Source organism: Camelus bactrianus, chromosome 11 (assembly GCF_048773025.1).
Source record: "Camelus bactrianus isolate YW-2024 breed Bactrian camel chromosome 11, ASM4877302v1, whole genome shotgun sequence".
Lineage (NCBI taxonomy): Eukaryota > Metazoa > Chordata > Mammalia > Artiodactyla > Camelidae > Camelus > Camelus bactrianus.
In genome coordinates this window covers 71,424,794-71,447,786 of record NC_133549.1, presented here as the reverse complement: position 1 = coordinate 71,447,786, position 22,993 = coordinate 71,424,794, and the positions used below count along the sequence as shown (strand labels likewise).

The 22,993-nt window shown below is 42.4% G+C and overlaps 1 protein-coding gene across 15 annotated transcripts in view; it reads left to right on the top strand.

The window, feature by feature from the left end:
* Positions 1-22,993, top strand: part of KCNMA1 (potassium calcium-activated channel subfamily M alpha 1) — a 705,404-nt gene that overhangs the window by 655,709 nt on the left and 26,702 nt on the right. For 13 of the 15 annotated variants that reach the window (XM_045522776.2, XM_074374290.1, XM_045522769.2 and 10 more), the window contains 2 exons: positions 13,750-13,863; positions 18,602-18,732. In XM_045522776.2, coding sequence (XP_045378732.2) covers positions 13,750-13,863; positions 18,602-18,732 — 245 coding nt within the window. Of the gene's footprint in view, positions 1-13,749; positions 13,864-14,634; positions 14,716-18,601; positions 18,733-22,993 lie in introns of all 15 variants that reach the window. The other 2 variants (XM_045522775.2, XM_074374292.1) reach the window with 1 other exon arrangement.

Sequence of the window (22,993 nt, the reverse complement as noted above, 5' to 3'; positions counted from 1 at the left end):
ACCAGGGGAGTTCCTGGCAGATGTCAAGGCAGGTGGGGGTAGGTAGTTCTTAGAATGCCTAATTGGCCTAGGAAATGGAAAAATTTTGAAAATCAATCAGACTCAGGTTCTAATGACAAGGAGGGACAGTAAATAATGAGAGCGTCAGGGTTGAAGTTTCACACTTAATCTATAAACCTACTCTTACTAGGCCTCCAGGTGATGATAAATTCACGGTGGCTTTCTTTTTATTGGATTATACGAGGCTGCTCCACGTTTCTAAAGGAAGTCCAGGTGTGTCTCTTATTTATTTATTTATTTCCATGTAAGATACTGAGGAATTAAAAAAAAAAAAAGAAACCCTCCTCTTTACAAACATTAATTATATACCATGCAAGGAAGCAATTGCCTCTGTGTTATGAAATATTAAATCAAAATGCTTCCCATTCCCCGATGTCACAGAAATAAATACAGCAGTATTTTGAAGCCCCTCTTGGAGCTGTTTTGCCTGCAAATTTATTGTTTTGTCTCCATTTTCAGAAAGCCCTGTTTTCTGTGAAGTATAGCACTCTAGGTAGTTTTTAAGGCGCAAACTCCTCTGGAGTTGCCTGTGTCGGCAACAACTCTTACGGAGATGGTACACGAGGGATGGCGTGTTGATCGGCTCCTTTAAGATGACAAATGGGCAGAGAGTGTTATTGTCTTTGATTGCACGCCTTACATCATCTGTATATAGGAATAAGAGGGCCATACTTTATCTTTAGCCATTTTATAAATATTTAAGTCCTTATAGTTGCCTAAAGATATTAAAGCATATTTTACAGTAGTTGGCATATAAATATTATATATAGCACAAGATACCAAAGTAGTTTAATGAATTCATAATTTTCTGTTCACATTTATTGGAATGTGTTGTATGTTCCAAAAGTTCCATTTAAAGAATAAGATACCACTCTGCTTCCTGACAACACACCAAGTGTTGGCTGGCGTTTCGGGTGGGGTCTCAGTTCCAACGTCTACAGAGGCTTTCATTGGGAAGCAGGGAGGCAGGAAGTGAGGGCCCTGGGATGTATTTCCAACATCTCTACATTTAAAACTATATATAAATAACTTTTTTGAATAAACATTTCTGGTGCTTATTTAAATCATTAAAGCGTTCCAGAGAGAAAACTTTTTATAGCCCCTCTCCTCCATTTCAAGGAGATTAATTCAGAGAACATAAGAACAATAAAGATGTAGTGTACAATGTTCCCTTCCTCCCCACCCCCTTTCATAACCGGGGAGACAGACCCTGTTTGCCAGTGTGCAGCCGGATTCAGGGTACTGTTGATTTGGATAGTGCCTTCCCAGTGCATGCTGAACCTTTCGCCCCAAGTTAAAAGAGTTCCAACTTGCTCCTTCCTCTTCCTAAGTGCCAAGAAGGGACAGGGAGACTATTACTACACTTCTTTTCAATTTTCCAGTGAAATATAAAGACTTTCCTCTTTAATATTTCACAAACTTTCTCCAGCTCCCAGTGGGAGTCCTCGCTGGGTAATGTTTGCTAATTACCAACAACAAAACTAGACATACAACGCTGGTAAATTACCTGACCCTTTCCATTTTAATGAGACAACAAGGATTTTGCAAAGTGATGTTGTTTCACTGGTTAATGGTGTCAGCAGTGTTGTAATTGTGGGTTGAGATACATTAGCTGAACAACCACATGTAGAAAGGGCTTTCTCTCGACAGGCCCTTTGGAGACTAGAACCATATTATCATTAAGCCTCTGTCATTTGCATGCTGCTAATCACTTACTTTATTATCCCACATATCCATTGTCTTTCTTTAATTGCTCTTTAAATTAAAATTAAAAATAGTCCTAAAGCTCACAATGGCTGGGGTAGCATCTTGATTATGAAGATAACTTCAAGAAAATGGAACAACTGATAACATATTGCCAGGATTATGAGCGAGTCCCACTGTTATGTACTGTGCCTGCAGGCCCCAGGGGCCTAATTGGAGCGGCTTCTCTTCCTTCAGCCCATACTGTTTGTTTAATAAATGGTTATTTATGGCCTTTTCGGCCATTATAAGCAACTTTGGAGAAAGTACATCCTTCTCATTGGTTTGGGCTCTGAAATTTCATTCTCTGGGCAAAAGTATAAAATTGAATTGAAAGGCAGGATCTGCATTAGAGCTTGTGATTCCCCTTGCTAGTTTATTCTGTACCAGCTTTTTTTTCAATTTTGGAGTCATGAAAAAGACATAAACTTAAGTGCTGAAAGGGACTTTAGAGTCATCCCCATTTTACAGATGAAGAAACTGAGGACCAGAGCAGTTGCCATGACCATGATCACATGGCAGGAGATGAAACTGGATTGCCTGTTAGTGAGTGGAATGGCTGCAGGGCTTCTGGGGGAAAGATGATGCCTTGTGGGTGTACACCTGAGACAAGGTGTTATCTCACGCCTAGAGTTGTGATGTGCACGCTGCATGGTTGTCATGGGCAGTGCACTTAGTGCATGTCTCTTATATGCCTGTATCTTTGTGTTTTTTGATGCAGTCTCTATGCTAGGATACTGGAAGAGAGGGCTTCTGTTTTCCCACTTCTTAAAAAGGCAACCCCAGGAATGAGTGTGATCATTCCTGAATATTGAGTGATCAAACCCAGAGTGATCATGGTTCCAGTATTAAATACAGTGCCCCAGAATTAGGATGATAGGGATTGAGAGCCAGAAGCAATTGGAGCGTTGCTTTGTCTGCCTCAGTTTTACAGGTGGGAAAACTGAGTTTGGAAAAGACATTGAATCTCTCTGAATTCTCACAGGGAGTTAAGGGGTGACCTGGAGCTAAAACCTGTGTCTTTTGATTGTCTGTCTATTTTTCTGTCGGCATTACCAGTCTATCCTCGAGGACATCCTCTTCATCATCATCAAAGATAAGTTAGTACTTAAATAAGATGCTTACTCTGTGCCAGGCACTGTTACAAGCAGTGTATCTGCATTATTTGATTCATTTAATCTTGATGACATATTACTCTTCCATTTTACAGATGAGGAAATTGAGACAACAAATTTTAGGAGATTGGCCCAGATCACAGAACTAGAAACTGAAGGAGGCAGCACTCAAATTCACACAGTCTAGCTGTAGCACTCCGATTCTTAACCACAACATTATGGCTTATTTCATGTTGTGGTCAAAGGATATTGATCATGGTGTAAACAGAGATATTCAAAATCAAACTAGCACCAATCAGCCTCTTCTTTAGTGAAGATTGCGGTGGGGAGGGAATGCCTGACTCTCAAGATCCAAGATCCCAGTTACATGTTCATCTGCCAGCATCAATATGTATGCAAGAAAGCCTTTAAAACTTCAAAGAAAACATTTACAGGGCTTTCTTTTAAAGGATTATCAAATGTTTGGAACCTCAGCCGCTATCTCCGGCCAGGCGTCCTGTCTCTAGAACCTGTCAGAGACAGCTGGCTGCAAGTTGTCAGTGATGGGATTCCTCTCTTCCTAAAATGCATGGCAATGTCTTGGACCACTTGGAAAATCCATCTTTTATAGCTACTTAATTTTCTGTGTGCTTAAGAGATGGGTGTTTTAGTTTGCTTGTGATTTCGTAGCTCTGGTTTTTGCTTATGCTGGCCATTGGTTTGTACTAAACCAAACAACTGGGACCCATTTGGCATTTGGTGTTTTAAATGTAATAGGACATTTGAACTACTTGACAAATGCTGGGAAACAAAGCCCACAGCACTGAGAACATAAAGAAACTGTTTATAATGTAAAGGTGGTTACATTTTCAGTCAATCTATCACTTTAATGAGCTCTTTGCATTTCTTTGATTAATGCTCACAAAAGAGGGAGAAAAAAATTGATGGAATGGAAACAAAATGGTATATAGTCTTGGCAGCATGAAGGTTTGTGTGTGTTTTATTAGTATCCACTTCATATCGCTGTCTTGCAGTGTGTATGTCTACCTTTTCCCTGGCATTTTATGCCTCTAGTTTACTGGAAACGTGATCCAGCTTGGAAGAGGAGATTCTATATTGGTGGCAACACAGCCTTTGTCCTCTTGTGATGGCACCAAAGAGGGAGGGTCCAGACCAGGAATTAAGAAGTAAAAATAATAATGGTGAAAAAGCTGACATAGTTCATGCCATATTGAAATGGAGAATCCAATAGGTATGAATGATAAGAAAAGAGAACATTAAAGATACTTAAAATATTTAAGCATTAGTATGCAGTAATTGGTACATAATCAGTAGTAGTGCTTGCAGTATAAAATAGTGAATAAGGGAATGGGAAAAGGGCAGCAGAAGATATCTTTGTGAAGTAGCTAAATGGAGGGAGAAAAGTTATTCAGGACAAGCTTCCTGGAGAAGGTGAAGGAAGGGCAGGAACTGAGCTGGGGGAGAAGTGAGGAGACAGCATTGCTGAAGTGAGTACGACTTGGTAGGAGCTGGGATGAGAATCATCAAGGGCCACTCTTCTGTCTTGGAAACCAGGTCTGACTGCTCCTCCTCTCAGCTGTATGCACAGAGCATTGTGGGTTTCCATGGGCTCTTTAGAGCCATGGAAGCGCTCAGCATCCTTTGCTCTGAGATTGAGTGGCTCTTACAAAATGGTTGGAAGTTGAAATAGTAGAAAACTGGGAACCCTGAAAACTCTATTTTGGCCCTATGTGTCTGAAATCCCTTAATCTGTAACCTTTGGTCACTTCTATCCCAGAACCTTGGTTTCCCCAACTTCTAAATCAAATAGGTCAATATTTGACATTAAGATCATTGCAGCTCAGCAGAGTGAGTCCATCCCCCGTGTCAGCCAGCTCTTCTCAAGCCCAGGAAGATCACATGAAGTTCTGAGGTTTCAGGCTTTTTTCTTTTATTAATTTATAATTTGGGTACAGTTTTTTTTTCTCGTTGCACAAACAAAATATATTCATTTTTAGAAAATATAGCAACTACATATAAACAAAAAGAAGACAAGTGCACATTCCCTATCATTTTAGTGCTCGGACAAGAAAGGTAACATATTAGTCTTGTTCCTGCAGATGTAAATATTTTCCCTCTCAAAAATGGATGACACGTAATAGTATATGACCTGTTTCTCCCACAAATAGTTTATCATGATCATTTTTCATGTTACTAAATGTCTTTCTGAATTATTTTTATTGGATGCATACTTAACATGATCAGTTTCCTAAAAATGGATATTCACTTTGTTTTCATTTTAACACCATTTCCTTAGTAACTATGAATGAAGAACATTGTAACTAAATCTTTAGTACAAAGAAACTGTGGCTGTGCACGTATTTTTAGAAGTAAAATTGCTTACGCCACAGGGTAGTCAGATTTTATAAGTCATTTGATTTGTGTCGCCAAAGTATGTCTTACTTTCAAGTTGTAAGATGAATTTGGAGGGGGTAAAAATAAATTGGGAAGTTGTGAAGAATTCATCGTGACACCGTGACCTCTCAAGCAAATGAAGACGTTATACCAGGTGAATATCAGGTTTCTTTCCAAATCTGTAGTCTGAATTGTGTTTGACTTGTAACTAGTTTCCTTCCCTCCCTCCCTCCCTCCCTTCCTTCTACCAGCCCCTCTGAGAGACAGATATTAGGAACAGCAAGCAAGCTCTTAAAGCTTACTTTAAGGGCAGAGGCTGTCTGCTTGGAGGGACGACTCTTGCAAATATGTTTGTTTCTTGTGTGTGAGACTTGTCTAAGTGCTGACTGTATCTTATGAGACTTAATGGGTAAATAGCTATAGAGAACTTTGGTTGGTTGGTGATTGGTTGGTTTAGTTTGCTTTGGTTTAATTCAGACCCAAAACAGAAACTTTAAAAAGATGAAGTAATTTGTGCAACTTCCTAAGGCATTCATTAAATACAGTCTGTAGGAAAGAGTACTGTTAAAAATATCAATGTTACTTATTGTAAATAAAGAAATGGATTGAGGGGGATGCATTGACCCAGGTCTTGTCCCTGGTTCCTTGAAGAGAACAAGAATGCTTGAATGAAAATATAGTCACTTGTTTCAACAGAAACTTAGACATGTGTGAGCCATTTACCAGGAAAAGAACAGAGATTTTTCTCAGTTACTGTACTATTTGGGCATGTTGGTTGCAAAGGATAGAAATCCAATCCAAAAAGGCTTAAATAAAAAGGGAGTCATACAACAGAGGTGCCTCTGGTTTTAGGCACGTTAGTCTAGGAGGCTGAATGATGTCGTATCATACCTCTGTCTCATTCTCTTCACCCCTTGATTCGTGTGCCTGTTTTCATTTGCCCCTTTGGGCCAAATGGTCACCAGCAGCCCCATACTTACCTCCTTCCAGCTTTGCAAGCATCTTTAACATTTTTCTGTCAGGTCTTGGGGAGAATATGGTTTGCCCCATCTTGGAGGACTGGTCCACCTCCAAACCAGCCATCTGTCTAGGATGATGAGGGTCCATCTTGCTGGCCCTGTGAAGTCAGACTGCCTGGCTTCATGTTGCCACTCCAGTGGCCGGGGTGGAAACAGGGTTGCCTCCCTCCCTCCAAACACTGTGGTATGAATTCCCCCTGTAGGTGGAGAAGGGGTTGAAGGGGAGCAAAAAGCAGCAGAATCAACTGTCCTGGCTCTGCCACCAACTGTTTCTGTGACTTTGGACACAATAACTTCTCTGCTCTGAGCGTCTGTTTCCTCGCCTGTTAAATGGGAGGTAATGACTAGAGGATTTCCAAAATTCTTGCATCTCTAACAGAGTGATTAGTAAAGAGGCAGGAGAGACCCAGATGGTGTAGTTTAGGTTTCTCAGAACTATCTGTTAGTATAATTTCTAAGCTCTGTCTTTAGGCTCTGCGTAGGGGACAGTTAGCAGCTCCAAGCTCATGAATCACTTGGAATAAGTTGGCAGGAGTGTTCCCCCGTGCCTGCCCCCAGCATTGGCCTCCAGCAGCCTGTCGGGGGCAGGCACAGCCTCCAGCTCCTAAGTGGAAAGTGGTCGGTTGGAGCAGTCTTTGGGCAGTGTCAGGAGAAGCTGCTGCTCTGATAACTAATTATTTTTCACTGAATCAACACTGGTCAGCTCCTGACTGTCATGACTCAGGACTCCAACTTTATGGAAAGCCACTGAAAACATCTATGAAAAAATATTACAAGGTTACACTGAGGTTTTTCTCTTGGCTGGATTTCTCTTGCAGACTTTTCTAAAATCTGTTTCCCAACTCAAGCCTGTGCATGTGGACTTTTCCCCCCTACAAGTTAGAAAGCAATCATGCTTCTATACTTGGAATTTTCTTTGCTTCAGCAGCTGAAGAATTTGTTGGAACACATAGTGCAAAACTGACTGCTGTGGCTATTACTGCACGTGCTCAGGGGAGCTATTCAGATGCCTCATTTATTGGAGCTTAATAGATTAAAAGTCCAAATTGAGTCTCATGATATAAGCCTAATCAAGTTCTAATCTGCATAATTTTCCCATAAGCAGCAATGGGAAATTTGGATAATTTATGTTTCAGCAGTTGCCAATCATGTGTTAAATAGCATTGTTGCATTTACTTATCAAAATATTTTTATTGATCTTCACTTCATCTGACATTTGGCTTTGGGATTTTTTTTTTCCTGGCGTTAACAGAAAATTTAATTCATCTCCTAGATGATGTAATATGAGATGTTTCTCTTGATTTTAACATGTCTTTATAGATCATTTTTAACGGTGATCTTTCCCTTTTACAACTTCATTGAATACCTGTCTCAGCAAACCTAGATGACTCTGCCTAATTTATTTCCCTAGTTTAACGTAGCATATGGATTTCTAACCATCATTTATATGCACACAATAAAAGATAATTTGCCCCACCATTTGAACCAATTCCTATGTTAAATCTATGGGGGAGGGGGAGGCACTTACCTTCATTTCTCCAACTCTTCTAGGGGAGGTGATTTATAAGAATTTCCATCTCCCTCTCTCCCTGGAAAGGCTTGGGGATTTAACTAGGGAAGATTTAGAAAGTACTTCGTGTTTTCCCCCATGGAAAAGTACTGTAATAAAGCATTTATTATATGTACTGAGTTGTGCATGCTACCATACCAAAGCAGGTTAAGCGTAACTACAATGGGTCCCAGCTGTTGTCTGCTATTGTTTAAAAGTGAAAACAATAAAAGAGTAAGGCTGGCTCAGGCCTCAGACTTGCCTGCCAAGGTCAGCACATGAGAAAGAGAGCGTCACACACAGAGGGAGGGCAGCGTGGAGCGTGGTCATCCCTGGTCTGTGAAGTCAGACTGTCTGGCTGTAGCCCCACGACCTGCCACTTTCCAACTGGGGATGCTGGAGGAAATTCTTTGACTGCTCTGAGTCTTATTTTCCTCATCTACAAAGTGGTAATATTAGCAGTTCCTACACTTGTAGGGTTGTTAAGAGGGATAAATGAGGTGGCCCATGAGAAAACCCTTAGCACAGCTTTGGCACATAGTAAGAAAAAATATGGCATGGTGACTTAGAGGAGACTCTGGAGCCAATTTACCTGGGTTCAGAGCTGAGGCCTGCTCATTCCTGGTATGTCCTGGGGCAAGTTGCTTAACGCTGCTGTGCTTCAATTTCCTCATCTATGTAATAGCAGTATCCCCATAGGATGGTTGAACAAACGAAAGTTACAACATGAGCAGATTTTAGTGTATACTGAGCACTCAGTAGATGTTGGATATTAACTGTTTTTTGCTTAAGGTTCTCTTTAAGCCTACCTTCTTCATTCTCAATTAATTAATCTAGATCTAGAACATTCTTACCTTTGCTTTGAGTTCCGCAAGGACCATGGCATTGAGTCTTTCTCATTTTCGAATGTAGTTACAACTATAATACCCTGGAGCGCTCTTCTCACCATTCCCACTGGTAGATCTTATCTGAGTCACAGCATCTCTTAGCTTGTAACCACAGGTGCTACGGATGCTGTGTCTATATGCGTGCATGCAGCAGGTCCCCAAAACAATTAGTAGAAAAAAGAAATGAAAGCCTTGGTGATCTTGTTATTCCCGAATCTCTTCTCCTTGACCCTCTTAGGAATAGGTCAGGTGTTTTTGTGTTAAATTCTTTCATTTGAAGCCATCTGAACTAAAATGCCCTTGTTGAATTTAACTAAAGGTAACCTTCCAACAACTTCCCTGGCACAGGCCAAGTGCTGCCAGCCAGTGAATAACCAAAATCATGAAAAGAACCTCAGATACCACAGATTTTGTTCAGCTGAACCCAACAGTGGTGCATATGGTTGAGAAGACAAATGCTGAAAAGGAATGTAGAGAGTAGTTTAAAAAAAAAAACATTTCAAAAGCCTGAGAAACAAAAGAGGAAATTTTATGTCCTTGAATAATTAAAGGACTTGGGAAATTAGGTCTAGAAAACAGAAGACTCCACAGAAGCATTCTACAGATGCTAGAAGGAATTAAGAACTTCTCTTTCACGAAGACTGGATGCCAGTTTTTCATCACACCTAAAGAAAATCCGAGCCACCCCGTATCCCAAATATTCCTTCCTTAAATATTTTGGGCTGTGTTTTTATCACTGGGGTTGATCTAATTATTTTTTACCAAAATATATCCACACTGTTACTGCCTTCCCATTAATTTTCCAGGATTTTCTCTGTGTGAAAATTCTTTTTAAAAAACCCGAAGCTACCTTTGTTCTTTATCGGTAGAGAAGGGGTGGCAATGGGTGCTGTTCCTAGCCACAAATATTTATTGTGTACTTAGTAAAATATTAACATCGGTAGTCAACATTTCAAAGTATTTACTTCATGCCAGGCGCTGTAATACATGTTTTGAATATACTATTTTATTTTATTCTCACCACTGCCCTTTGTAGGAGGTACTTTCAGTTTAGAGACGAAGAAACAGAGGTTTGGAGAGGGTCTGTGTTATGCTCATGGTTTGGTGGTTAGTAAGTAGTTGAGCCAGAACCTGAAGCTAAGACATCTGACTTCCAAGCCCATGCTCTTAACTGTTCCACTCCGTTTCTTCTCTGTGGGCCAGGAATTCTGTAAATAGTCTGGGATGTTGAAAGAAATAGAAAACCCAGTCTCTGGCCTCAAGTTCTCCCAGAGCATAGGGAGTGGGCATGCTTGGCAGGGGGCAGTGTTGGGCCCATCTATACCCAATGCCAGAGGAATAGAGCAGGTAACAGAAGCCCATCACATCTGCCCCTGAGGAATGGAATGGGGAGAGCCCTTCAATTTAAGGAGATCAGTTAGTCTTGAAAGTTATTTTCAGCCCCAAACCTTCCTCCCATGTCCATGCTCAACAGAGAGGAAAGGGAACACATTGAAAGAATCACGAGGCTGTCTTGGTAAGAGCTTGGGCTGGAGTTAATTAAACTTGAATCTTTTCTTAATTGAGAACTTCTCATTCCTTCTTTCTAATGCCAACATTCTTCGTTCATCTCTTTCTGGCGAAACAAGTGGTTTTTTCTAAAATTAATTTCCCGAGTGTTAGTTTAACTAAGGAAAGGCACGTTTCCCAGTTTCACTGTCCTTCAGTTGTAGGTTAGGGTCCCTGGAGTATAATCCACGTGCCAGTGCTTTCACTGCAGAACGGGAGCCCTGCTTTATGTAGGGGGACTTAGAGTTCAACCAGAGATGTACCCAGTGCAGCAAACTAAAATGGACTAAGGAGCAAGACAGTCAGAGATCTGGACCCCATTTAGACCTGCCCGTTTATCAACAGCCGCTATGATGAATGGGGTAGATGCCATTAAATGGCTTCAAAGGCCGGTTGCCTCATCCCTTCGGAAGGAAGGTACCTGATTTTCTTTGCTTTCCAAGGTCACTTTGGGAATCTGGGTCAGCCCTGCCATTTCAAACCACAATTTTTCCCATATATGGATCTCTAAGAAAGCAACAATGCTAATAAATTCTGTTCATCTTTAACACACTATAGGAAGAGGGAAGAAAAAAGATAAAACCTATTTCTTTTGTCTTTGCCTTTTGCTTTTGAAAATGTGTCGCTATGAAAGTAGCAAAATAAAAAGTGACATTATCATAGCTGAAGTCTTCTTTCCAACAAAAGCACCCTGTTCTTGGGGTCATGTATAGGAGAGAGAAGGACCTTTAATGGAGAGATGTCTTTGGACAGCCACCATAGTTTGTCAGTTGCAGATGCTAATGGAACCAGGCTTGGCGACTGAAGGGGAAAATGGAATATGAAAGCGAAATGAAAGAGGCCTATGAGGCAAGCATGTCATTTCTAAATGAAGGTTTCATGCAAAGGAATTGAGTCTTTTCACAGCTGAAAATGGAATCTTTAAATAAGATAAAATAAAAGGATGCTTTGGCTTGTTGCAGGTTCTGTAATGAAATACAGTTTTCCTAATACCGTGTGACCTGCTTTTCTCCCTGTTTTATGGGTGCTATTCCTTGACGTACAAACCCGTATTTTCTCAAGTCAGCATTTGATGATGGATGTCAAAATACAGGCCATGTATTATGCATATAGCATTACCGATTTAAGGTGTTTACTTGTCAAGTTGAAGAAATTCAAAAACGTCACATCCACTGAATCTGCACAGCTGTCACTTGCAGTTTTTCATGCTTTTGAATGAAACTTCTGATGAAAACAGTTTAGTTTTCCCCTTCACTCCTCTAAGGGAAGAAAACAACTAGCATTTCAAATGCATCCTCTGGGTTACGTGATTGGCTGAAAAACACATGTTCCAAAGTGTAAAAAGATGGACACTACACTGTGATTCAAAATGGCTTACCCTGGCACAGTATATCCATCTAGAGAATAAAATTAAGCACAATTAGGGAATGAATGGTAAATAAAACTTTTTTTTTTCTTTCTGAAAGTATGGCAGTCAGTGGTATGGAATTTACACACAGGAGAGCAGAAAATAGGAAAACTCTTTCATATTTTTCTGGCATTTCATACATGGCGCATCTCCAAAACAATAGGCAATTATCGAGCACCTGTCATTTCACCCCTGGTAGATGAAGAGCCACAGGCACCTCAATGCCAGAATCAACCCAGTCTTGTCACATTACTGGAGTGAGTCAGGAATCTGGTCACAGCATCTTTGGAATTTTGTTCTTGGAAACTTAGCGAGTGACTTTGAATCTCTGCTTCCCTAATCCATTGATAAGCCCAGGTAGCCATCCACCAAGGGCAAAGAAGAGAAAGCTGGTGAACGTGAACTTCTGTCTGCCTGTCTTCTGGTGGAGGGAAGGGGCACGGTGGTGCCCCTTGCCATGTGCTTCACTGGGGAAAATGAATGTTCACCAGATGAATGTGTGAGGGAAATAAATGCCTTGTGTTTATATGTCTCTCTGCACATCCTTAAAGAGGTGCCCATTTGGCCTAGCTAGGATGACTTCCCACCCTCCCTAGACTTGAAGATGTGCTTGGGCCAAGCTTACCCTAATATGTACTTGAGATCTGGGTCTGAGACCCAACGAAGCACAAACTGCAAAAATCAGAAACCAGGCAGGCTACTCTCCAGTTGACTGTGCTCACATCTACCCTATGTAGTCTGTGTCAGGTGCACTGGGAAGTTCAAGGGTCCACAAAAAGCAGGTGCATATGCAGTGGTCAGGACGGTTTCAGTCACAAGTAAAAAGACTCCTCAGTTTGGCTTAAATAAAAGGGAAAAAAAAATATATGTATATAAATATGTGGTTGCATATATATTGTGTGTGTATATGTATATACACATACGTGTTTAATAAATAATACAACATACATATACATAAACATACATTATATATCTCATTATGTATATAATATACATATAAAACCTCATTATTATATTTTATATTATAATCTAATTTATTAATGTGTAAAATCTCATGTAGTAAGAAATCCTGAGATTACTTGGTTTTGGTTCTAGGGCTGGTTAATTCAGGACCTAAGGAGAGGTCTTCCAGTCATTCAGTTTTTTTATCATTCCCTTCAGCCAGGTCATTAAGTTGGCTTTGTCCTTGACTGGTGCCTATCCTGGTTAAAGGTGGTTGCTACAGTTCCAAAAGCAATGTCCAGTGGATTAAAAGGGAATCTCTTCCTACGTGATTCTTATTAAGAGCAAGAAAACTCTGCCTAAGTCCCCCAGACAGATGTCCTCCCACTTCCCTTTGGCTAGAACTGTGTCAAAGACCCAGGTTTAAGTCACTCACTGGCCAAAAATAAGTAATCTGCTGGTTTAAGATCACGATCAGGATAGGTTAGGTTTTGCTGTGGTAGCAAGAATAACACAAGCAACAACAAAACAAATCCCAGTGGCTTAAAGCAACAGAGATGGATTTTTCACTCAGAATGCTTTGTGTGTCTGGGCTTCTGTCCAGGGCTGCTGCCCAGCCTTCATCTCCGTGGTAACTTGTGTTCCCACTGTTGCCGCAGCCTGGGAAGAGAAGTGGCGAGTCAAACACTTGCAGTGCTGATACACATCATTGTGTTTACTCTCCCGGGCCAGCGCGTTTGCTTTGTCACACGTCATATCTAACTTCCAGGAGGCAGAGAGGTGACAGTCCTCATGTCTGCCTGGACAGAGAGAGGAACAAAAATCTGTGAGCAAGATCGATGATTGGTGTAGAGACTGGCTTTTAGGGAAGGATCCAAGTGGGTTAGACTGATCTATTGTGGTCTCCTACTTTGTCCTTCTGAAAACAACTCATCCAAGTCTATCCTGGGAGTACTCATTTTTGACTTGTAAATAATGCGTACGTTACTTTTTTTTATTGTGTCGGTACACTGTACTCTCATTATTTCCAAATTTTCAGTGTTTCTGATTTTTCTCCTTCTTCTGTTTCCTTCCTTCCCACCAGGGTTCACGCCTCCAGGAATGGACAGATCCTCTCCAGATAACAGCCCGGTGCACGGGATGTTACGCCAGCCATCCATCACGACTGGAGTCAACATCCCCATCATCACTGAACTAGGTAGGCATGCATATCAGCTTTGGGTAGATTTTCTGTCCTCTCTTCTAACCACCCTGGATATGATGAGGTTGACATATTTCTTAGCTATCTCAGTGTGGGAGGCTTGTTTGAGGGGTTTGTCTGGGGGAAGAGTAGAGAGAGGTATGGGTAGAAATATGACAGATGACCAAAGGGAAAACTGATCTGTCTTCCCTCTGAGATGAATAGACAGTTTCCCTCATGCTGGTCACTGCTTTCAAAAGAACATGGGATGATGGATTTGAGATTGGGGCATTAATTAGGGAAGGGGGAGGTAGGCAGGAAAGGTATAGTCCAAGGAATTTTTTCCAGTGATTCTCATTGGAAGCATCTGTGGAAGTTCCCTCCCCTGAGGCACAAGCCTCAGGTCTAAGCCAACCCCATTTTGAGAACCTCGTAGAAACGCTGGGCTACTGTGTGATCATTCTGCATTTAATCTATCCTAGTTGAACTTTTCAGCTAAAGGCCATTTTCAGTGACTGCCACTCTGGTCCAAAAAATGATGGGGTTTGGAGGACCATGATCATTGGCCACGGGGATCCAACTTTTAACCTGTTCATGGCACTCCCTGCTGCTATTTGTGAGTTTGCAAAACTGCTACATGGTCTCTCCCCCTCAAAGACAAATACTGACTACCTGTGGTCCTGGGTCCCTTTACTTGAGAATGTTTCCTCTGTTATTCCCTCACTCTTTTCTTTTTCTGTACTTTCCTCCACTCCCTTTCCCCAACCCTTAAATGCTGTATCCAATTAGCTAAACCTGGCAAGTTGCCTTTGGTATCAGTCAATCAGGAAAAAAACAGTGGGACGCACATTCTAATGATAACTGAACTGGGTAAGAAGCACTGTTTTCTTTCACATCAGTATCTCCTTTTGTTTTGTGGTTGGTGTTTCCAACGATCATCAGCTTGTTTTTTTTTTCCCCCACCGGCTGTAAGAGAAAGCCTACCCCATGGCACTGCTTTGAATGTGTTTTATTTGTGGCTCTGGTTGGAATTGACTGTCTTGTTCTGGCCTTTCTTAATGATTTTTTTTTTCCCCACACAGCATCAGTGAACCTTTGATCACACCCATCTGACCTGGCAGTTGTTTCCAAAGCATCTTTGCTCTAATTCATTTTCTTTGGCTTGGGCCTTTTTTTTTTTTTTAACCATGCGTCCCCCCTGCTCCCCCTCCCGCCTTCTCCCTTATACTTCTCTTCCAACACACTGTCAGTTTGACTGACATGTCTTCACAGCTCTCAGAGGAAGTCAAAGGAGAAATATAAAAATTTTAAGATAAGAAACCCGAGACACTGCCTTCCCTCCAGCTGTTTATTTTCCTTTATTCTGACTTTATTTGCCTTTTTTTTTTCCTACTGAGCCCTTTCTCGGAAGCTCTGGTTCTGAAGCCATAAAAGCACCCAGCTCCTAGGGGACCCTTTCTTAAAGCCAGGTCTTAAGAAGGATGCAAAGGATGAAGTTAGCAGCCACCAAGGCGCAGCCCTGTGCTCTGACCCCCACCCCGCCAGCCCAGAGCCCTCTCTGGGAGGTTCAGGGTGGACTCATCTGGAAGATGAAGGGCTCCAGTCATGACGGCCTTTGTCAGACTCTTCCACGATTCCCCAGGACTTGGTTAATAACTCTCTGAAAGGCCCCCATCAGCAGCAGGTCTCAGCCCTGGGGATTGATCTTCTAAATAGAGGCAGCAAGCGCTACTGCGTGGAGGGTGGGTAGAGAGGTTAGGAGCACCTGCCTCCCAACGACTCACAAATGAAATGAACGTGCCATTTTCTTGGCCCCCAAATATATTTCAAAATCAAAGAGCAGGCTTTTAACACAGTCATCTCACTTGCCAGGTGTCTGGAAACGAAGAAATAAATTGTCCACCATTCAGCGCTGCATGATTGTAGACTTCGCTGTTTATCAGGATGAATTCATTCAGTCAAGGAGCATCATGCTGTTTTCCGTTTCCAACAGTAGGAGAGGTGTCTTTCTCATGTTTAGAGAAGTTGGCTAAAAGCCTAGGTTTCTGGATTGCTCTTCTCAGAACCTTAGGGTTGTGAGAGACCCAGGGAGCTTGTGCAGCCCAGACCTCTGGCTGGAAAATTCATCTGAATATCTCTATCTCAAAAAACTTGAGCAACATTTCAAAATCATCACTGCCAGGAATTTCTTTGTCTATTTGGAATTCCTATGCTGTCAGCTAACTAGGATATCTTGATTTGCGATTAGTAGAAAAGAAAAGAAAAAGCTTGGTGCCTCCAATCTGAGGCTACAATTCAGACATTCCATTAGCATCATTGAATGTCCTGAAGCCTTCATCTCTCACCAGATTTGTTTTATGAGCTCAGAGAACCTTCCGCGTATTCACATCATCCTCGCCTTCTGCCTTAAGCCCAATTTTCCTCCTGGCCATACCACCTTTGGCACTCATACCATCATCCCCTGCCCGCCTCCCCTCCCCTCATCCCCACAAATATTTACTATTTACCTATGTGTTCTGAGATGTGTTCTGCATTACACCAGGCCAGTAAAATGCCTTTTTGAAAACACAGCAGGTGCCAAGGTCAAACAAGTCTTTTAAGCTGTGTAGTATGTTCCAGTCTTCATCCACTTGGAGTGTCCCAGTGGACGTTAGCAGGTCAGAGGCTCCTGGAAGTTCCACAGAAGCTGTTCAACTGGTTTCCCATTGTATTTGATCACAGACATTTTGGGGTCATTTGAGTCACCCCTTAGCACCCACATAATTACTATTGTGTGAAAGAGGCTTTGGGTAACCCTGGCTGCTCTCCCTCTGAGGCTGGGTAACACCAGACAATACCCAGGATACTCACTGACCCCTGGCTGAAAAATCTAGTCACCTCTCAAGTCCAGTACTAACCTTTCCCCATCGTCTTGAAAAGAGGTAACTGATACTGTTCCTTTAGGGGTGGAGGAGCACACATCTCTTCAGCTCCTACAAGTAATTAAAACCATATCTCTCTGCATCTTGTCCCAAGTTCACATTGTCTAATTCACAAAGCAGGAAGACCAAACTAGGGTGCACATCATGCTTCTGGGTAAATGGAGGGAGGAGAGGAAATGTTACCATGTGACCTTGCTAGCATCCTGAGCAAAGTCTTACCTCTGTGTTTCTGAGAGGGGTGGAGGGGAGCTGGGAATTTTCATAATGTAGTTGATGGACAGGAAATGAGGTCACAAGAGCAGCTGCCATTCATCAAGGTGTTGGGCCAGGCTCACCAAGCATAATCTCCTACGAGCCTCCTGACCATCTCAGGAGAGCTGCTAATATTTCCCCCATTTTACAGAGAGAGAAACTAAGGTGTCAAATGATAAAATGCTTTGCCCAAGGGAGTTGGTGACAAAGCTTGCATTTGCTGCCCAGTTGTGAGATCCTGAATTTTGCATTTTCACTTGCCTGTAGTTCAAGTGCTGTTAAGACAATGGGGACCCAGAAGTGATAAACTTTGGAAGAACAGAGCGAAGATTTTCCCCCGTTAGGATCTTGCTCTAGGGAAACAAGATGGTGTCACTTAAAAATAATTCCATGCCTAGCCTGTTATCCCGTTATCATTTATTCTGCCTCATAGGATAAACAAACAAAAGGTTAAAAAAAAAAAAAAAAGAAAAAGAAAAGTTATCCCAAAAGTTCCTTTCGGAAAAAAAAAATTAAAACAATAACTCTAGGAAAGAGAATTAGCTGCTGATACCTTTAGAAAGGAATCAGAAAAAGGAAACCTCATCTATTCTTTTCCTAAAAGCACGATAATTATTCCAGAAATCACGAGCACTCATCTTCTCCCCCACCACACACTTTCCTCCCTATTACTTGCGCTGCAAAACTGATCATTTCTGAAGCCGAGATGGGAATGGAAATTAATTTGTCATTTAATTTTTAATAAGTTAAAGACATCTCAGTGACACAGCCAATCAGTCTGCACGTGCGTACCAGAGGAGTCCTTGAGGAATCCGCAGATGGAAATGAAATATAGCATCAAATGCTGCATCTGCTTGAGCTGAAGCCCACAAAAGATTGAGCTGTTCAGAAGGGGAAAGGGAGAAGGTGGGCGTCCCCATGCAACTCGGAATGCAGAGCAAGTCTTTGTCAGCAAGCATCCGAAAACAGCCAGGGATTTACCCCACCTGGGGTCGCCTTTGTGTTGAACCGGACTTGTTGGATGTGGGTCTGGCCCCGCCAGACACCAGGCGCTCCCCAGACCCAACCCCCGGGGAGGCAGTGGGTTGTGCCTGAGGGTGGATGCCTTGCTACTGGCCTTTGCTGCTCCCAGTCTGTTGCTCTTCACTCTCAATCAATTGCTTTCTTTTCCTTGTGGCTAAACTTACCATCCCAGCATGGCTACTCATGGCTCCTCATCCTTGAAATATGTCCATCTCTCAAAGGACTTGGCTACCAAAAAGCGCTCCAGGGTGTTTTTTTGTCATGATCCTAAAACTCTACCAAAGAATTGACCAGCACTGCCCTCCAGCTCTCCACCAGCCTGTCGTGGAGCACGTCTGCTTGACGTCACAGCTCTCCAGGCCTGGGGACCTCAAACAAGCACATCGGAGCAGTCCGTTGAGCCCACCGACCCCCACCCCGAGATCCATCGAAAGCTTCTCCCGTGCTTTCCTTTCCTTTTCAGTGACTTCAGTGTTTCTAAACCAGTAGCCTGTTCTGTCTCTGACTTGGCTGCCCACATGTGGTCTTTTGAGCTAATTCTTACTTTGCGCTTTTTCTAGTGAATGATACTAACGTTCAGTTTCTGGACCAAGACGATGACGATGACCCTGACACAGAACTGTACCTCACGCAGCCCTTTGCATGCGGGACAGCGTTTGCCGTCAGCGTCCTGGACTCACTCATGAGCGCGGTGAGTAGGTAGGGGACACGGGGACTGGGCACCTCCCGCCTCCAGTCTCCAACCTCCAGTCTGTGAAAGGCACGGGCTGAAGCCTGAGCTTCAGTGGAGAGCAGACGCACGCCGAGCTGGCCTTCTGGAGGGGAGACCCAGATTAATAAACTAACACACGAACATCTGACTGTAAATTCCTGAAAGGGCCAGGAAGGCTCTGAACAAATATAGGTGAGTGCCCGATGTGATCTCAGGATCAGAGAGAGATTTCCCCAAAGAAGGAATATGTTTTCTGTCAAGATCTGAGCCATAACGAGGGGAGACATTGTGGGGAAGCATATCCTCCAAAGGACAGCAAAGGGGAAGGCGTTGTGGGGGGACAGTGCCTGACAGGTGCAGAGGAGGCAAAGCAAGAATGGGTAGCTGGACCTTGGTGAGAGGAAGAGGGGGGACGAGGCAGAGGTAGACCCGCAGGACCTCAAAAGCCATTTTCATATTTTTGGTCTTTTTTTTTTTGCAAAGTGGATTTCCAGTTGTACCATCTAAGGTTTTGTTGTTGTTTTGTATTTTATTTTAATTAATTCATTTATGTTTTAGGGGTTTTTTTGGGGGGGAGCAGTAATTAGGTTTGTTTACTTATTTATTTTTAGAGAAGGTACTGGGAATTGAGCCCAGGACCCTGTGCATGCAGAGTACGCACTCTACCACTTGAGCTATACCCTCCCTATACCTCCCCTGCCCCCGTCTTTTACTTAAGAGCAGAGAGGAGGCATGGAAGAGTTTTAAGATGGCAAGTGATGCGATCAGCTTTATGTTCTCAGGGGATTGCTGGGCGGGTGTGTGGAGAAGGGGTCGGGAGGCAAGACAGCAGCAGGAAGAGGCTATCGCGGCACGGACCAGGAGAGAGCTGGCAGAGCTGGAGGGAGGTGGACGGACTAGAGCGCTGTCCATCAGTACAGTTGACGGGACTTGGGAATAGATTGAATATGAGCAGAGGGTGGTAAAGGACAAAGTGTCCAGCCCTGCCAGTCACTGAGACAGAGTCCTGGGAGAGGAGTGGCAGAGAGAGAGGTGGGCTGGCTGAGGGAGCCAGAGCATCTTCAGTTTCTTTTATAACTTGATGTGCATCAAAGAATCAAGGCTTTTGTGTTTTCACTTGTGAGACCGAAAACATAACGGTTAAAAAGTAGGTCCTGTCTTAAAGGAGCCATCTTGAACTACCGAAGGCAAAGCAGACAGCTGGCTGGGGATTGTGCCGTGTTCCCAACGGAGTATCTTTATTTACTCCAGAGAAAAGCCCTTTTTATTTTGGAATTCTCAACTTCACCATAGGTAGAAACACAGACATGGGCTGGATAAAAGCAGACCTTTGGTGAATCCACTAAAAAAGGGTTTTATTGAACACACGAAAACTGTAAACATAGCTCAGAGAGTTTTCATACACATAGATTTCCCCCAGTGCTTAAGAAGGCTGCTCTCCTGCCTGTGTTAAATAAGTCATGTGCTAATTATGCATCAGTCTCCTCTGTTCATTAAAGCTAATCCCAGAAGGACCTCTATTTGAGGAAAGGAAAAACATAAAGCTTTTTAAGACTAATTTAGGTTATCCTATATTCCTGAATATGGCCCAACTACAAGCATATTTTAGTTAAAAATCAGAATTATGGATTTAAAAATAAATATGAAACAACATTCATCTGAATTAAGGTTGACTGGGCTTCATGCCATCCCACTGCCTTCCAAGCCAAGAAGGGGAGAAGAACGGCCCCTCTTGGTTTCCCTGGGCTCGTGACCTTTCTGAGGACCTGAGGATACTGAACCGCATCTTTCTGCTGGCCAGTGATGTTGGGCTCAGTTTGGGCAAACTCCTTAAGCAGAGACCAGAGGGAATGATAAGTGCTACAGGGTGTGCTCACTGCGGTCCCATATTCTCCATAACAGTCCTCACCGTCTTCAAATGTACTTTCATACAGATTTCTGTAATTCATCTCCTCAGAAGTTCCATTTCACTTCTGATCCTAGTTAGATTTCAAAAGACTCTTCTCACCAAGAGGCGATTAAACCGTTTATAGTAGATTTTTTCAGAACTGCAAAGTACTGTATCCAAATTTTAAATTTTATTTATTTATTTATTTTTATTTATTGAAGTATAGTTGATTTACAATGTTGTGTTAGTTTCTGGTGTACAGCGTAGTGATTCAGTTATACATAAATGTATATATTCTTCTTCATATTCTTTTTCATTATAGGTTATTATACATTGTTGAATGTAGTACTCTATCCAAATTTTTAAAAATCCAAATTTATAAAATTGTTTGTACATACCAGACATTCAGTATATTCCAGGCGGGACCAGCTACATAATTTGAAAGGCTACTTTTTCAGAAGTTACTAAGAATTGCAAAATGGTGACAGCAGAACATTGAACCAAGTGAGAGGTCCTTCTGAGCGTGGGCCCTGGGTGACAGCTACAGGGGGGCACATGGTGGCCGTGGGGTGGGGGAGGGGGGCAAGTCTAGATGTGAGTTACACAGCTGTCTGTCTACAGCATTGCAAGGGAGTCAGTTCTTGGAAGCTCAGATGAGAAATCAAAGTGGATTGGTTTGAAAATGTTTTTGAGACCTGTCTCTAATCTCCTTTGAAATGCAAACTACGATGTTTGGGCTGAGGCATGTATGAATACCGCAGTCTGTGAGCAAAGCAGCATTTCTTGTGAATTTTAGGCTGGGAAAAAAGGGTGTCAGGAATCTGGTAACTGTCATTGTCATTATCATTAGCAGCATGATTTATTGAGGGTCCAGATCTGTACAGAGCACTTCATTATTATTATTTTGGGCAATATTATTTTGTACATCTTATTTTGGATGATAATGTGAATTAGCCTGATTTAAGTATTGGAGCAAGACCTGTTTGCCTGATCCACTGTTGTGACTCTTCAGATCATTAATCAAAATGCTGAGCCACTTATTCCAGGCCTTGACTTCTTTGTCTAAAATGGACGAGTTCCACAGTGAGATCTTAAACTGGATCTGGTTCCACAGACCCAATTGGGTCCAGACCTTCTGATAAAATGTTCCTTGTAATTTTGTTGCATTCTTCCTCAACCTTAATTTATTAAAAAAAAAAAAAAAGAGGAGATGGTCTATGACCAAGGCAGTAACTAGAAAGAACTAAAAGAATTGGCAGGAATATAAATTGAGAGAGCGGGACTGCAAACAGCAGGAGCCAGAGGTAAGCTTCCCTCTCAGACATTCGCTTACAAGCAACATCACAACATCCACACACACATCCCTTTAGATGTCAATGATCTCCCTCTTCTAGCACTCCTCCCCAAATTGCCATTTAATCATGTGTCTAAACATTCTCTGAACATTGTCCTTCATAACTCAACTCCTGCTGCTTACTGCTTCATTTGTTAAAAAGAAGAATGTTTTGATTCATCTCATGCATTCCTGGGACAGATAGGGGTGTTACAGACATGGCCTCATGGCTCTCTCCTGCAAATCAACAGCAGAAACACATGATGAGAGGGAATAATTATGCTCATGGGTATATGCCTCTAAGAAGAAGATCACAAGAAATGTAGTTTTCAGAATGATCCAGCTGAATGCTCACACACACATGAAAAAGATGAAAGGAAGGCTCCCTGTGCAACTGGCACATGAGTATGTAGATTTCTTTGCTACACAGCCACCACTTTCCCCTACACTCACCCCAATTTGAGTTCTGCCTGGGCTCCCCCCCAAAAGAAAAAAATAAGTCAGGGACTCAAGAGCCAGGCTGCTGGCATGTAGAGCCCAGCACTGCCACTTACTGGTTGTATAACCTTAACCTCCTTGCGCCTTAGTTTTCTCATCTTTAAAATAGGGATAATAATGGTACCTACCTACCTCGTAGGACTGTTGAGATGATTGAATGAGCTAAGGTTGCAAAGTGATTAGTGCAGTGCTTAGTACATACAAGCTCTCTGTGCATTTCATGTTATGAATCAGTACATTTATTGGGCACTTACTACATGCCAGGCACTATTGTCCATGCTGGGGATCCAACAGTCATAAAGAAGGATGAAGACCTTGGCCTCATGTGGTCTGACCTGTCATTCCAGTGGGCAGTCACTACGTACATGACAGTAACTGTGTCAGTGGGTACGTGAATAATATCAGATAGGGGTAATACACTTGAAGAGCATCAAATGGTGTGCATGGGGGTAGAAACCTGTATTAGCCCCAGTGGTCAGATCAAAGCTGTCTCACAAGGTACCTTGGAAACTGACAGTGAA